The 13,957-nt window shown below is 50.1% G+C and overlaps 2 protein-coding genes across 3 annotated transcripts in view; one reads left to right on the top strand and one right to left on the bottom strand.

Annotated features, from left to right (window-relative positions):
* Window positions 1-2,580: 2,580 nt before the first annotated feature.
* Hyi (hydroxypyruvate isomerase (putative)) lies at window positions 2,581-5,259 on the top strand. Of its 2 annotated transcripts, none has more exons than XM_090335041.1 (8): window positions 2,581-2,827; window positions 2,907-3,018; window positions 4,078-4,192; window positions 4,362-4,440; window positions 4,527-4,576; window positions 4,656-4,737; window positions 4,867-5,001; window positions 5,106-5,259. In XM_090335041.1, the coding sequence occupies exons 1-8, from the start codon at window positions 2,629-2,631 to the stop codon at window positions 5,177-5,179; spliced, it is 846 nt and encodes a 281-aa protein (XP_090191167.1). In that variant the 5' UTR covers window positions 2,581-2,628; the 3' UTR covers window positions 5,180-5,259. The 2 variants fall into 2 exon arrangements, with proteins under 2 accessions (XP_090191167.1, XP_090191168.1); XM_090335042.1 differs by having other exon boundaries at window positions 2,583-2,827; window positions 4,668-4,737.
* Szt2 (SZT2 subunit of KICSTOR complex) overlaps window positions 5,254-13,957 on the bottom strand; it is a 62,102-nt gene continuing 53,398 nt past the window's right edge. Inside the window, exons 63-72 of the mRNA XM_090335040.1 lie at window positions 13,237-13,327; window positions 12,991-13,071; window positions 12,356-12,430; window positions 9,070-9,283; window positions 8,554-8,707; window positions 8,309-8,431; window positions 7,817-8,222; window positions 7,547-7,663; window positions 6,242-6,310; window positions 5,254-6,081 (exon numbers count right to left, since the gene is read on the bottom strand). Coding sequence (XP_090191166.1) covers window positions 5,938-6,081; window positions 6,242-6,310; window positions 7,547-7,663; window positions 7,817-8,222; window positions 8,309-8,431; window positions 8,554-8,707; window positions 9,070-9,283; window positions 12,356-12,430; window positions 12,991-13,071; window positions 13,237-13,327 — 1,474 coding nt within the window. The 3' untranslated portion in view covers window positions 5,254-5,937. The remainder of the gene's footprint in view (window positions 6,082-6,241; window positions 6,311-7,546; window positions 7,664-7,816; window positions 8,223-8,308; window positions 8,432-8,553; window positions 8,708-9,069; window positions 9,284-12,355; window positions 12,431-12,990; window positions 13,072-13,236; window positions 13,328-13,957) is intronic.

Consider the following 13,957-nt stretch of genomic DNA (forward strand, 5'->3'; position numbering starts at 1 on the left):
TGACATGTAGATGAGGAAATCCATGAGCCTGGAACCATCCCTGCCCTGGGAAGTGCGTGGAACCTGGAACACTGGGGTTTCAGCCCTAGGACAGCAGGATTTCTCAATGTGCTGCCTCTACTTACAGGACTGAGTTATTTTTCTCTGTACTCTAGCTTTTCTTTATCAGTTAACTCTAGTCTCTTTATGTGTGTATATTCCCCAGTCATCTGGCAAGACCCAGCTCTTGACCTGTGGTTTAGTGATGAGGTTTGAGTTGTCTTGCACATGGGGTGGAGTGAGTCACACCATAGCCACCAGCTCTTAACTCTTGGTAGGAGAATTTTGATCGGATGTTATTTTTTACAAACCACCCAAGTAGGATGTCTTTGTGAGTCGTGGATTTGATGTCTACTTGCAGCCCCATCAGCAGAGCTGCTTAAGCAGTGTGACCAGTATGGGGAGTTTCCTTTATGAAGGCAAATACCTACGACAGATATCTCTAGAAATGGAATCTAAGAAAAAAGATGTAGAGATGGGGACCAATAAGTAAGTGCATTAACGTGTGTGTGTGTGTGTGATAATTGTGAGCTGCCTAGGTGTACAATGAAGAGCAGCTACTGTAATGACTTTGAAGATTATTGAAGAACATGGGGAAATGCTCACAAAATATTACTTAAGAAAAAGAAAAGACAGGCTCAGAGGAAAAAAGAATGGCCTATAGACACATGAAGAAATGCCAGACATCTCTGGCCATAAAAGAAATGCCAGGGGCTGGGAGTTTGGCCCGGTGGTAGAGTGCTTGCCTAGCATGCACGAAGACCTAGGTTCGATTCCTTGGTACCACATACTTAGAAAAAAAAAAAGCCGGAAGTGGTGCTAAGGCTCAAGTGGTAGAGCCTTGAGAAAAATCCAAGGACAGTGCTCAGACCCTGAGCTTACGCCCAGGACTGGCAAAAAATAAATAAAAAAAAATAAAAGAAATGCAAATCAAAATAACCTTGAGATTCTAACTCACTCCAGTAAGAAAGGCCATTATCAGGAAATCTAATAACAACAGATGCTGGCAGGGATGTGGCCAGGAGGGATCACTACTACACTGTTAGTGGGAGTGTAAACTAGTTCAACCACTATGGAAAGCAGTATGGCAATTCTTCAAAAGACTAAACATAGAGCTCTCCTATGATCCAGCAATCTCACTCCTTGGCATTTTTCCAACCATCCAGGACATACTAAAGCCACTAGCACAGTGATGTTCATTGTAGCATTATTTACCATAGAGAAGATAGGAAACCAACCCAGATGCCCCTCAGTAGATGATTGGATCAAGATGTGGTACTTGAGCTGGGCATGGTGACTCACGCCTGTAATCCTAGCTACTCAAGAGGCTGAGATCTGAAGATCGAGGTTCAAAGCCAGCCTGGGTACTAAAGAATGTGAGACTTATTTCCAATTAATCACTAAAAAATGAAAAGTGGGGCTGAGGCTCCAGGGGTAGGGTGGTAGCCTTGAGCTGAAGAGCTCAGGAACAGCACCCAGACCCAGAGTTCAAGCCCCATGACCCACACACAAAAAATGTACTTTTACACAATGGAATTCTATGCTGACATCAGAAAGAATGACATCACCCCATTCGTAAGGAACGGAAAGACTTGGAAAAAATCATATTAGGTGAAGTAAGCCAGACCCAAAGAACACAGGCTCAATGGTTTCCCTCGTTTGTAATTATTAGTGTACACCTCGGACTCTCCTAGCAGAGGATTACAATAGCTCAAAACCTAGGTACATAAGATCATATAAGATGAGACTAAATGAAAGGATCTCTAGGACATGGAAACAAGAGATTTATCTGGTGTGACTGTTGTTCTTTTTAAAATTATATATATATATATATATATATATATATATATTTTTTTTTTTTTTTTTTTTTTGTCGGTCGTGGGACTTGAACTCTGGGCTTGGGTGTTGTCCCTGAGCTCTTCAGCTAGAGGCTACAGCCCGACCCCTTGAGCCACAGCACCACTTTCTGGTGTGATTGTTATTCTTAATGTACTGTTATTTCTCTTCTCTTTTTTTGCCCTTATGGTTAATCTTATACTGGTAATGTATCTGACTTTGTTACCTGGTATATTGTGTATAGGTTTATTTGCTTATTTGAACTAGGGAAGGGGGAAAACAAGATGATTGGGAGTGGATGGGGAGAGGGAAATGGGGACAAAAACACGGGAAGGGGTATCTACAAAAAAGACAGGCTCTATAAACATGCATGTACAATATGATCATAATTTTCTAGAAGAAAATCTTGCATTTATTATTATTTTCTTAAATCTGTAAGAGGAAGTTAGCAGGTTGGAGGTGTGATCACTGGTGGTATGGAAGTTCTTTATTCGGTCCTGGCTTTGCAGACAGGACTGCTAAAAGTCCAGCTTCTTTCTGGCGGGGCCTGGGGCAGCCAGCACCCGGCTCCCCGCGGCGCCTCCCGCCCCGCCCTCCGCCTCTCCCTACCGTGGCTCTCTCCGCGGCGCGGTCGCGGTCGGTCGTGGACCACTCCACGTGCACTCGGAGGGCGGAGCCCCGCCGCCCCAGCCTTCCGCCTTCCGGCGGCGGTCGGACTCCGTCCCGTCCGCCCATCCGCCCGCCCGCCGCGGCATGGCTCCGCTCCGCTTCTCCGCCAATCTGTCCTGGCTGTTCCCGGACCTCCCCGGGCTTCCCGCGCGGCTGCAGGCCGCGGGCCGCGCGGGCTTCCAGGCCGCCGAGGTGGCCTGGCCGTACGCCGAGGCGCCCGAGGCGCTGGCGCGCGCGGCGCGGGACGCGGGGCTGCGGCTGGTGCTGATCAACACTCCGCCCGGTGCGCGCGGCGAGGCGGGGCGGCGCGGGGGGCCGGGAGCGCGGGGCCCAGGCTCGGCTGACGCCCGCTCTCTCCGCAGGAGACCGAGAGAAGGGGGACATGGGGCTGGGGGCCGTCCCCGGGAGGCAGGCGGCCTTCCGCGCGGGGCTGGAGCAGGCCGTCCTGTATGCCAAGGCTCTGGGCTGCCCCAGGTATCCTGCCTGCCCCTTCACCCTGGTCCTCTGCATGTATCTGCGCGTGTGGCTCTGCTGACCACTCTTCCACCCTCACCTCATGCCTAACCCCATTTCGGTGACCAGAGGGGAATGGTGGGGGAAATCAGCAGGTGATCCATTCTAGGGAAGGGAAGCTATAGGCACAGGGTCTGCACCTCTGCACCCAACTCTGACTGGGACAGGAAGCTGCTTCCTTAGTGCTGCTGGAGCCCAGGAAGTGTTAAAGACTTAGGCACTGCCTCGCCGCGGCCAGGCACACTACTCTAGGCAAGGATGCTGTGGCCAGAGCAAGAGGAATGTTGAGAGTTGAACTGGAGTGTTTTTTTTTTTTTCCCTCCCAGTCCTGGGGCTTGAACTCAGGGTGTGGGCACTGCCTTTGGGCTTTCTCAAGGCTAGTGCTCTCCCACTTGAGCCACAGCACCACTTACAGCATTTTCTGTGTTTGTGGTTCTGAGGAATTGAACCGAGGCTTCTTGCACAAGCACTCCACCACTAGGCCATGCTCCTGGCCCTCAGCTGGGTTTTATGAGGCTGGAGAGGTAGACAGCTGGGTTTAGGAGGGCCTGAATGTCTGTTGTGGCTGAAGCTCTAGAGGTCAGGAGGTGATGGGAGCAGGGTGGAAGCCTCAAAATGGGAATGGGTAAATAAATGTCAGATTCTACAGAGGTCAAATAGATTTGTTGAGACGAAACTGGCAACAAGGAGCTCATTACTGACCGTGAGTGGTAGGGGTAGAAAACAGACCAGGAAGAAGCCAAGAAACAGATAAAAGGAGAGGAAGTGGAGGCAAGCAGCATACAATGCACAGAAGGGCAAAGGTGAGCCTCAAACATGCACATAAGCTGAGGATTAAGGGGATGAGGGATGGACTGAGGCCTCTCAGGCAGGAGGATGGGTTGACCCTAATGAAGCCACCGGACCTGGGCTGACGAGTGTATGGGGGTGGCCACATGGTGTGGACAGGAGATCTGGAGAAGTAGCAGGGGCCGCCAAGGTCAGGGCAATGTGAAGTCTCCAGTCCGGTTTCCCCCACAGGGTTCACTTAATGGCTGGCCGGGTACCCCAGGGGACTGATCGAGGTGCAGTCATGGGTGAGATGGAAACAGTTTTTGTGGAGAACCTGAGGCATGCAGCTGACGTGTTGGCTCAGGTGAGAAGTGGAAACATATTTACTTGTGTGTGTGTGAAAGGATTGAGAAGGGAGAGCAACTGAGGCGTTAGATTAGGCACTGGTCCTAGGTTAGAGACAGGTGGTGTTGGTGACGGACGGATGGGAACGAATGTGGGGAGCTCTATTCACAGCATCCACATGGTGCTAGGAGAACCTCGTGGGACTGCTGGAGCCCATTAACACTCGGATCACTGATCCCCAATACTTCCTGGACACGCCCCAGCAGGGTAGGACCCCAGCCCCGTGCCCCCTCCTGTCCTTGATTCCTGTGCTCCCCTTGAACCTCATGGCTCCACTCACTGGCTTCTTATAGCGGCAGCCATCTTACAGAAGGTTGGAAGACCCAACCTCCAACTACAAATGGTGAGTAGGAGCAGGGGTGTGCTTGGAGAGCCCTAATTTCCAATCTGGGAAGAAGAGTTGAGGGATTTGACTGCAGTAGTCTCTTCTCCAGGACATATTCCACTGGCAGATCATGGATGGAAACCTGACAGGAAATATCCGGGAGTTCCTGCCCATTACTGGTGAGAGATGATTGCTCTCTCCTGGTCTGGTGCTGCTTCCTGCGATCACCCACCCTTCCTACCCTCCGTCTGTCCCTCAGCAGTACTCTCTTATCTCTCAGTCCCTTATCTCTCCACATCTATCCACAGGGCATGTACAGGTGGCTCAGGTACCAGGTCGAGGGGAGCCAGACAGCCCTGGAGAGCTGGACTTCCCCTACCTGTTCCAGTTGCTCGAAGATGAAGGCTACCAAGGTTTTGTGGGCTGCGAGTATCAGCCTCAAGGTAAGGTTCCAGGTGTGGCCAGGGGAAAAGGATTGGAGGAACAAGGGTTGGGCAGGGCCTTTTTTCTGCTGTGGGTTGAGATGCCAGTCTTTCTCTCTACACAGGAGACACAGTGGCGGGTCTAAGTTGGCTGCGTTCATACTGGGATAGACGTGGCCAACCACAGGCTGGCCAGTGAAGTCCAGCATATCACCTGAATACTTCTCTGGATAGTGTGAGCATCTCATCTCCTCTGAATTAAAGACAACCTGCTGAGCATTTTCACATGTTTATGTTATTGGGGTAGAGGACACACAGTGTCTAATGCTTCAGTGTCTCTGGGTTCTTCCCTCCCATTGAGAAGGAACACATAGCTTATGCTCAGATTCTCCAGCCAGTGCCAGGACTGCTGTGGAGACCGGAGAGCTGAGCCTTCCTTATTTATAGAAGAACCAAGGGTCCAAGAGTACAAGGATTTGACACTGGTCTCAGGTGCTTCAGAGGCAAACCTGGGATTGGAACCAAGGTGTCGGATGACAATGGCAATGTCTAGCAGTAGTGTCCACGTGGAAATCAGAGAGCCAGCTGGGAGCAGGTGGCTAACAGTGACCAAGCACTACGAGGCAGGATTCAGGCTGAGCTTTTAACGGAAGAGTTCTTGCCACTTGGTTCTAAGAACTCCCTGGATCCCACTAGGAGGGCAGGAAAGAGTAGATTACTCCCAGGGCCTGGGGCCTGGGAGGGAATGGGCATCTTGGGAGCCGACCCGACTTTAGAGTCCTGGCTGGTTTTGGGGAGGGCAGGCTCCAGCAGCGAATCTCAGGTATTCACAAATCGCTGGGGTCATTTAGTGCCCGAGCGAGCCTGTGCTCCAACAGGACTGATCAGTCCTGCCTCAAGCAGACAATCTTACAGATGCATGCTTCGACGCAGATCCATGCTGACGAACAGGGGCCCTCAGAGGAGGCGGGTCCAGAGGGTGAAACATGCTGTGTTGATGACAGACTCCAAGTGGTGGTAGGTGGACACCAGCTGGGCAGGGGGGCTGTCGCTGTCCTGAGGCTGAACTGGGAAGGGCTCTCTGAAAACCACTGTCAGAGACTATGGGGGAGACAGTGAGGGTATAGTGATGAGAGAAAGCCATAGTAGGTAGGACAGGGAGCGGGACTCAGGAAGTAACCCCAGCCTCTCCCTAGGGAGAGCATAGGGGGCACAGCCTCCCATTGGTCGGACATGAATCCCTCCCACTTCCTGTTCTCACCGTCTTTCCCAAGTGGGAGTCCAGAAACACTAGTACAAAACAGTCGGTGAACTTCTGATTCAGCACAACCTGCAGTGACAATGAGATGAAGAGAGCTTTGTCTCACCCTAGGGGAACACTCTCCTTCAGGGAGGGCTTCCTGTGTGGACAGAAGAGCCCACCAGCACTACAGGACTCCACATAGTCACTCAGGACTGTGCCTCTAAACTGAATCCCAGTCTGCCTGTGCATCCTCAGAGTGGTCCTCACAAGAGCCTAACACACTGAAGCTGGTCAAGAAGAGTTCTCTACCCTGGATACAGCCCTCTCCTTGACTTCTGGCCTGAATCTTTTAACTCTGGGTCCTCTGATGTCTGGGTGTTAGCTAAAGTGTGGCTTTGGAATCTTCTCTCTGGGTGGGTTTTGCCCCTCCCAAGGCCTTGGTGCCATCTGTTCATATGGCTCTGCTTAGGTCTGTGTTCTGATCCCAGATGTTCATACACTTTCGAGATAATGAACAGCCTTGTAGGTTGCACACTCAACTTACTCTGACCAGAATAACACCACTCTTCCCTTAAGCCTGCTCCTGTTTCAGTATTGCAGTCTTGTCTTAATAGACCTCAGCTTCTCTGTCTGACATACCATACCTCACAATTTCCCCCCCTTATTATCACCTTATTATCATGGTTCCACCTCACCTGATTCCAACTTTTACTATCTTGCCTCAGTGTCTCTTCTTGTATGCCTCTCCTGAACCACAGCACTCATTGTGCTTATCTCTTTAGTCTCTTAATTCCCTGTGTGCATGCCCATTGGCCTGTTCTGGAAGTGCTTTCCCCTCTGCCTGTCCTTCGCAGCTGCACCTTCAACTTGAAAGTCACCCACATCACCTAAGGACATGGCTAAGAGAGATCCGGAGCTAATGTGGGATGGAGCCTGAACATCGATGTTTCAGTAGGTTTCCAGGTGAGGCTGCTACTGCTGGTCTGAAGACCAGGTGTTAAAACCCAAGAGCTCCCTTCCGGGACTCGAATCTTTGTGAGCAACCACTGCTGAAGTCTTGAGAACTAACTCCCTGGGTTGTCAGTGCCAGGCTGTTTGCCTTCAGCCTCTCTAGCCCTCAACCAGGAGCTTTGTCCTCAGCAAATCACAAATCAAGAGTTGACATCCAGTGCTCCAAGGGTTTATATGTGTTTATGGAGTCTTGGGCTGGAGGGCAGAGCTTGTTTTGTCATGCTGGGGCTCCCTGGGAGGGCTAGCTGGGATCTCTGATGAAGATGTGTGTTGTTTCCCCCTTCAGAGTAAGAATAAGTGAAGGGTACTTACCAGGTATTGAGTTCCCAAGTCTGGGCTCTGGAAATGGCGGCAGCTCTGGGGGAAGCGGCTTAGGAGAACCTTGATCAGGCTCTGGTACCAGGAGACTGTCATAGACAGGAAGCATTCCTTGCGGGGGGGGTGGGGGGGGTGGGGGGGGAGAAGTGTGTGTGTCACAGGCCTGGGCTTTTCTGTCCCAGAGTCACCTGGACTCCTTTACACTCCACTCTGGCTGCCTGTGGCATTCCTGGCACCCACTTAGCCCTTATTACAGTCCCTTACCAACTGAGGGTCAATGTCCCCAATGGATTTGGCATGGACTGCCTCCAAGAGCTCCTCCAGTTCTGCCAGGGCTAGGCGTCCCCCTAGCCTCAGCCTGTCAGGCCCTGGTGGCTCCAGTAAAAAGAGGCGCTTCCAGAGGGTGTCCCGACGGCAGTGACCACCAGCCAGCCGAACCAGCTGAGCCAGTCGTGCCCGTGCCATGCCCACCTCAGCAGCAAGTGGTGGGAAGAGGGGAGCTGGCCCAGGGGCTGGGACCAGCCCTGAGGCCTCCCCAGGGCTGCTGGCTGCGCTCCCTGGAGTCTCTGGCTCAGGGGGCAGTCTGGGTGGCTTTCGGAACCTGCGCATGTCAGCAGTGACTCTGGGAAAGAGTTCTCGTTGGCTGGTGAGCACCACGAAGAACTGCAGCCTGGCGTGGGGGAAGAGCATGAGAGTAGGCAAAAAGACTTACAGGGCAAGCACTTGGGCAGTCTAGGAAGTGGGCTCAGTGCTGACCGTAAAACATGCCGTTCAGCCTCTCCTTGTTCCTCAAAGGGCACAGCACAGTGACAGACCAGGAGCGACACATCGAAGTCATCCTGATGGCGAAGTCCCTCTGAGTCCAAGTAGGAGCCAGAGCTGTGTAGTGGGGGTGGAGATTGAATTCTGAGGTTCTAATGAGATCACTTTTGCCTACTGCTAGTGTGATCCCAACCTCAACCGCACCAGACTGTGGACTGGATGCCCCCTTTCAGACTTACCTGTGCCATGCAGATACCAAGGCATACTCATTGTGTTCTGGGCCCCCTGGCCGGGCCATGCGCAGTGGCTTCATGTGGTAAGAGCTGGCATGGTCAGCCACATAGTTGTATAGCTGGTGGGCAGCAATGAGTGGTGTGGGGAGCTCCAATGTCCCTAAGGGGCAAGTTCCAGGAAACAGCACAAACAATAAGCTTGGGGCAAGTACCTTCACCTTGCAGGGCAGGGGCTGGGAGTTGCTAATGCTGACTGCCAAGCAGTCTCTCAGCTTTCTTAGGGAGATCTTAAGGAACTGGGATGAGATAAAAGTGGCTAAGAATATAGAGGACAGGGCATGCATGACACAGGGCCTGAATTCAGATATAAAACCACAAAGAACCTAAGGCAGAGACACATGGAAGCACAGGGACGTGGGATGGGTGATATGAGTGGTATCAACAGAGCTGATCCCACCAGCCCTGGCCTGGAGACATCTCACAGACATCTGTTTTAGTCCCACAGCACCTTTGGGCACTGACCTTGGTAAATGTGATTGCGGCCAAAGTGGGGTCCATCAGGATGGTGGGCCAGAAAGTGTCTCAGAAAGGTAGTGAGGTGGTAGCCGTGCCGCAGTACCAGGTGGGTACCCAGCACGTGCTGGTGTACCAGGCGCAGGTGGAAGTCATAGCTGAAGGAGTGCACATGCATCAGGTCCCGCACTTTGTCACACTCCTCTGTGAACAGCATGGATAGCTGGGGACAGGCAGCAGAGTTAGGCTGGAGTAGTACGGGTTGTCCTGTCCACACTTCCCTCCTTCCAGGGAGAAGGGAAGCTTGATAGAGCCCTGTTTGTACATAACTATGCACAGATTTGCTCTTAGTTACATTTTTTAAAAAAATTAGTTATAACTATTTACATGAATCTCAGATCAGGAGTTAGGCCTTTTACTGTGTATGTCAGATTCCATCAGAGTCTTGACACAGACTCAATACAGCTAATATCTGCCAAGTATGAACCAGGTATCCAGTGATGGCTAGTCACTATTGGATGTACAATGGAGAAGGACTGTGGGCAGGGAAACCCAATGAGCTTACAATCTAGTTGCAGGAGACAAGACAGGAAATATTAGGTAGAATACATGAATAATTACAAAGTGTACTAGTAGATGATGCTACAGAAAGTAAGGTGAGGTTTGGGGCCGGGAGTTTGGCCTAGTGGTTAAAGTGCTTGCCTAGCATGCATGAAGACCCAGGTTCGATTCCTTGGTACCACATACATAGAAAAAAGCCGGAAGTGGTGCTGAGGCTCAAGAGGTTGAGCTCTAGTCTTGAGAAAATCCAAGGACAGTGCTCAGGCCCTGAACTTAAAGCCCAGGATTGGCAAAAAAAAAAAAAAAAAAAAAAAAAAAAAAAAAAAAAAAAAAGAAAATAAGGTGAGGAAGTGGGACTGTGGCTCAAGTGGCAGAATGGTAGCCTTGAGCTGAAGAGCTCAGGGACAGGGCCCAGACCCAGATTCAAGCCCCACGATGACTGACAAAAAAGAAAAGAAAGTAAGGTGAAGATCCAGGTGTACATTCCCTATTAGAAAACTTTTCCATACACTTCCATCTCTCCAGCCTTGTCTGTTTATTAAACTGCCTTTCCCTTGGATAGCACATATCTCCTCTGAACTTTGTACTAGTGTGTCAGTTGCCTAGAATGTGACCTCTCTCTTATTATTTGGCAATACTAGGGGTTTGAATTTAGGACTTTGAACTTACTAGGCAGGGCCTCTTAACACTTGTATCATACCTCCAGTTCTGTGTGTGCATGCCAATCCTGGGCCTTGAACTCAGGGCTTGGGCACTGTTCTAGAACTTTTTTGCTCAAAGCTAGCACTCTACCACTTGAGCCACGGCGTCACTTCTGGCCTTTCAGTAATTTATTGGAGATAAACAGTCTCCTGGACTTTGGTGTCTGGGCTGGCTTCAAACTGCAATTGTCAGATCTCAGCCTCTTGAGTAGGTAGGATTATAGGTGTGAAACACTAGCACCAACCCCTCCAGCTTTTTGATCAGGTTATTTATGTTTTTTGTGTTGATAGCAGGGCTTGAACTTAGGGCCTCCTGCTCTTACTTTGTTTTTTCTCTACTATTTGAGGTGCATCTCAACTTCTAGCTTTTTGATTATTTGGAGATATAAGTGTCTTAGTTTTTTCTTCTTGGGCTGGCTCTAAACTATGATTCTCAGACCTTAGCCTCCTGAATAGGTAGGATTATAGGCACAAACCATTGGCTTCCTCTGACATACCCTGCCATGGCTAGGCCAGAGTCTCCTTTGATATGTACCTTCCTGAATGGAACACTGATGGAAGAAGGCAGGCAGGGACATGGCGCTGAGGTTTTTTTTGTTGGAAATCCCTGTTACTGACTAAACAACTGGATGTATGGTTCTGCCATGGCAGAACCCACCAGGCTACTGTTGGGGTCAGTGGGCTTCAAGAGGTAGTAGAAAAGGAAACAACTATAGAGGAGTCAGACTAGCTGACCTTGGCAAGTCACATGTCCTCTGTGCTTCAGTTTCCTCATCTACCATGGAAATAACATACAGCTCTAATAAAACTGGAGGCATTATGATGAACTGCACAAGGATGGTCACCAGTATCACAGAGACTTAGATTTCAAGCCCAGGATTCCCATTGCCTAGCTGTGTGTCCAAGATGGTATTTAACCTTCAGTTTCCTTATCTATATAGGAGTAGACTACTCCTTTGTACTTAGTACATAGACGAAGCACTTAACGAACAACGATAAATCATGAAGCAGCTTAGAAACCTGAAAGGGTGAGAGAGGAGATAACTAGTGGCAGAGAGCCCAGAGGTCTCTGGAGATCAGGGAACAGGGAAGCCAGAGGAAACAGGGGAGTCCTGGGGTGGGTCCTCCCCTCCTCCACTCACATAAGAAAATGTGAAGGAGGACCTGTCCATTCCCTGTGTCTTCTGAGAACTCTGGCTCAGGCAGGTTTTACACAGAAAGTTGCCAGGCTTTCTTGGTTTACATCACTGTGTGAACTGTGACCAGGTATCCACACTCAAGACAAAGGCAACCATCTAGTACTGGATTGGTGTTGTCCAGATGAGAGCTTCCCACAATGAAGATCGTAAGATATTACTGCTTGTACTGACCCAGCTGAATTTTCATCTCTCAGAAAGTACATGTGGGTTCAAGGCAAGGCTCTACTGTGGCATTCTTTCCAACCTGGGAAGTCCAACTAAGTACAGCATGGGTTTCAGGTCCTGATCTTACTGGATTCTCAACTCGTTCTAAGCACTTCTGAAAGCTTACTACCCCTCCTGTGGCAATGAGGCCCTGCCTTGAGACAGACTGACAGAGACATGAATAACCTAGTGTCAGGGTACACAGTGTGGGTGATTGACTAATACTGATAATGACAGGCTGTCTCCAGCTCTAGATTAGACCAAGACTGTACAAGATATTGACCTGAACATGACACATTACCCTCTGTGTTCAAATGTCCTCACTGTCCAGATAATCATTATGGATGACCACTGTACCAGCTATTGCCAGTGACATGGTGATCCTTGGGCTAGACCAGTCACCGTGCTGGCTGGCTTTTTATCTTGGTGCTGCAGCTCAATAAAGCTTTGGAATACTCAAGGCCAGACTAGCAGGTAGTCCAGTTATAGTACCAGAATGCAGAATGACCACTGACCTGGACATACCACAGCAATAGGTCAGTCACTAGGTTACACTACCAACTATTTGTTATTATCTTCTATGTGGGTCAAGAGGTCTGTGGCCCATATTCCTCTGCCCCTATCACTTACCTGAGAGTTGACAGCCTGCCCCATTGGGATTCTGGAACATTCCAGGGCAAACTGTTTGACACAGAAGTAGCAGCCCTGGAGTGAGGATGAGATTAAAGGTCAGGAGGGCCAGGTGCCAGAAGCTCGCACCTGCAATTCTGGCTACTACTCAGGGGGCTGAGATCTGAGGATCGTGGTTCAAAGCCAGCCCAGGCAGGAAAGGCTGTGAAATTTTTTTTTTTTTGGGTCAGCCGTGGGGCTTGAACTCTGGGCCTGGGCATTGTTCCTGAGCTCTTCAGCTCAAGGCTAGTGCTCTACCACTTGAGTCATGGAGCCACTTCTGATTTTCTGGTGGTTAACTGAAGATAGGATTCTTGGGTACTTTTGTGCTCAGGCTGGCTTTGAACTAAGTTCCTCAGATCTCAGCCTCCAGAGTAGCTAGGATTATAGGTGTGAACCATCCAAGTAGTCTCCAGTGAGACTTTTATCTGTGATCAGAAAACAGGAAGTGGTGCTGTGGCTCTAAGTGGGAGAGCACTAGCCTTGAGCAAAAGAGCTCAGGGACAGTGTCCAGGATCCACTACCAACAACAACAAAATAGGCCAGGAGGACAAGAGATAGGTCTGACTCCTCCCATTCAGTGTTCCCCTACTCACCTGGAAAGTCAGCTCCATGAGGATGATGCCCCCAGGCAGTGCCCGCTGCAGGTGGTAGGTGGTAACAGGAGAGCTAGAGCTCTGAAGAAGGGAAAAATGGGCAGGTGTTGGCACAAGTCCCTTAGGTTACTGACTAGTGGTATCAGTCTGGGGTCAGTGACTGACCCTGCTCATGGGAAGATAATCAGGGTGAGTGGTAGGTGTCTATGACATTACTGATATCACCATGACAGGATCCTCAGTTACCTTAGGACTCCCCTCAGTCTTGGCTTTAGGGCAAGAGAAGGAGCTCCGGCCCTCAGTTCCAAGGATAGCCATGGCCCGCAGGCGGCTGGTGCTATAGAAAAGGAAGGCAGGTAAAAAGAGGCAGATCAGACAGGTGAAGGACTGGGATTATCAGACTATAGGAAAGAACTTGCTCAGGGATGCCCAGAAAGAAGCAGCAAAAGCTGGGCTAGCTATCTGAGATAGCAAGCTGGCTAGTGGGAGATGAAAGATGGGGACAGAGGGCTGCCTCTGTCTTAAAGACTCACACCTATTACTACTGGCCAGAAAGTGATGATGGACAAAACTGGCTGTAGACAAAGCAAGGAGGCCCTGTGCAGAGGACCTTGATGAGGAAAGCCATCTAGTCCTGAAGAGAAATCACAGCAAGTCTCAGAGAGGCTAGTGAGACGATCAGGACAGGAGTTGGTCAGACTCAAAAAGCCTAAGAGATTCACATGTGTGGGTTTAAGTATATGTATATAAACATACAAGGTACAGGTGGACATAAGCTCTATGAGAATGAACATGGTTCTTTGTAAACTGTGTTGAGTTCCACAAGTCATATAAAGTTCACAGGACACATATGAAGTCTGTATGAAAGTGTGCATCTAAGAGCCTCACAGGTGTGTGCCAGCCCCGTGGAGTGGGGTAAACATGCACAAGGCCAAGTTGTCAAAGCAGGATCTATGGGAGGAGGAAG

The sequence above is a fragment of the Megascapheus bottae genome, chromosome 6, assembly GCF_031878675.1.
Source record: "Megascapheus bottae isolate mThoBot1 chromosome 6, mThoBot2.hap1, whole genome shotgun sequence".
Classification (NCBI taxonomy): Eukaryota; Metazoa; Chordata; class Mammalia; order Rodentia; family Geomyidae; genus Megascapheus; species Megascapheus bottae.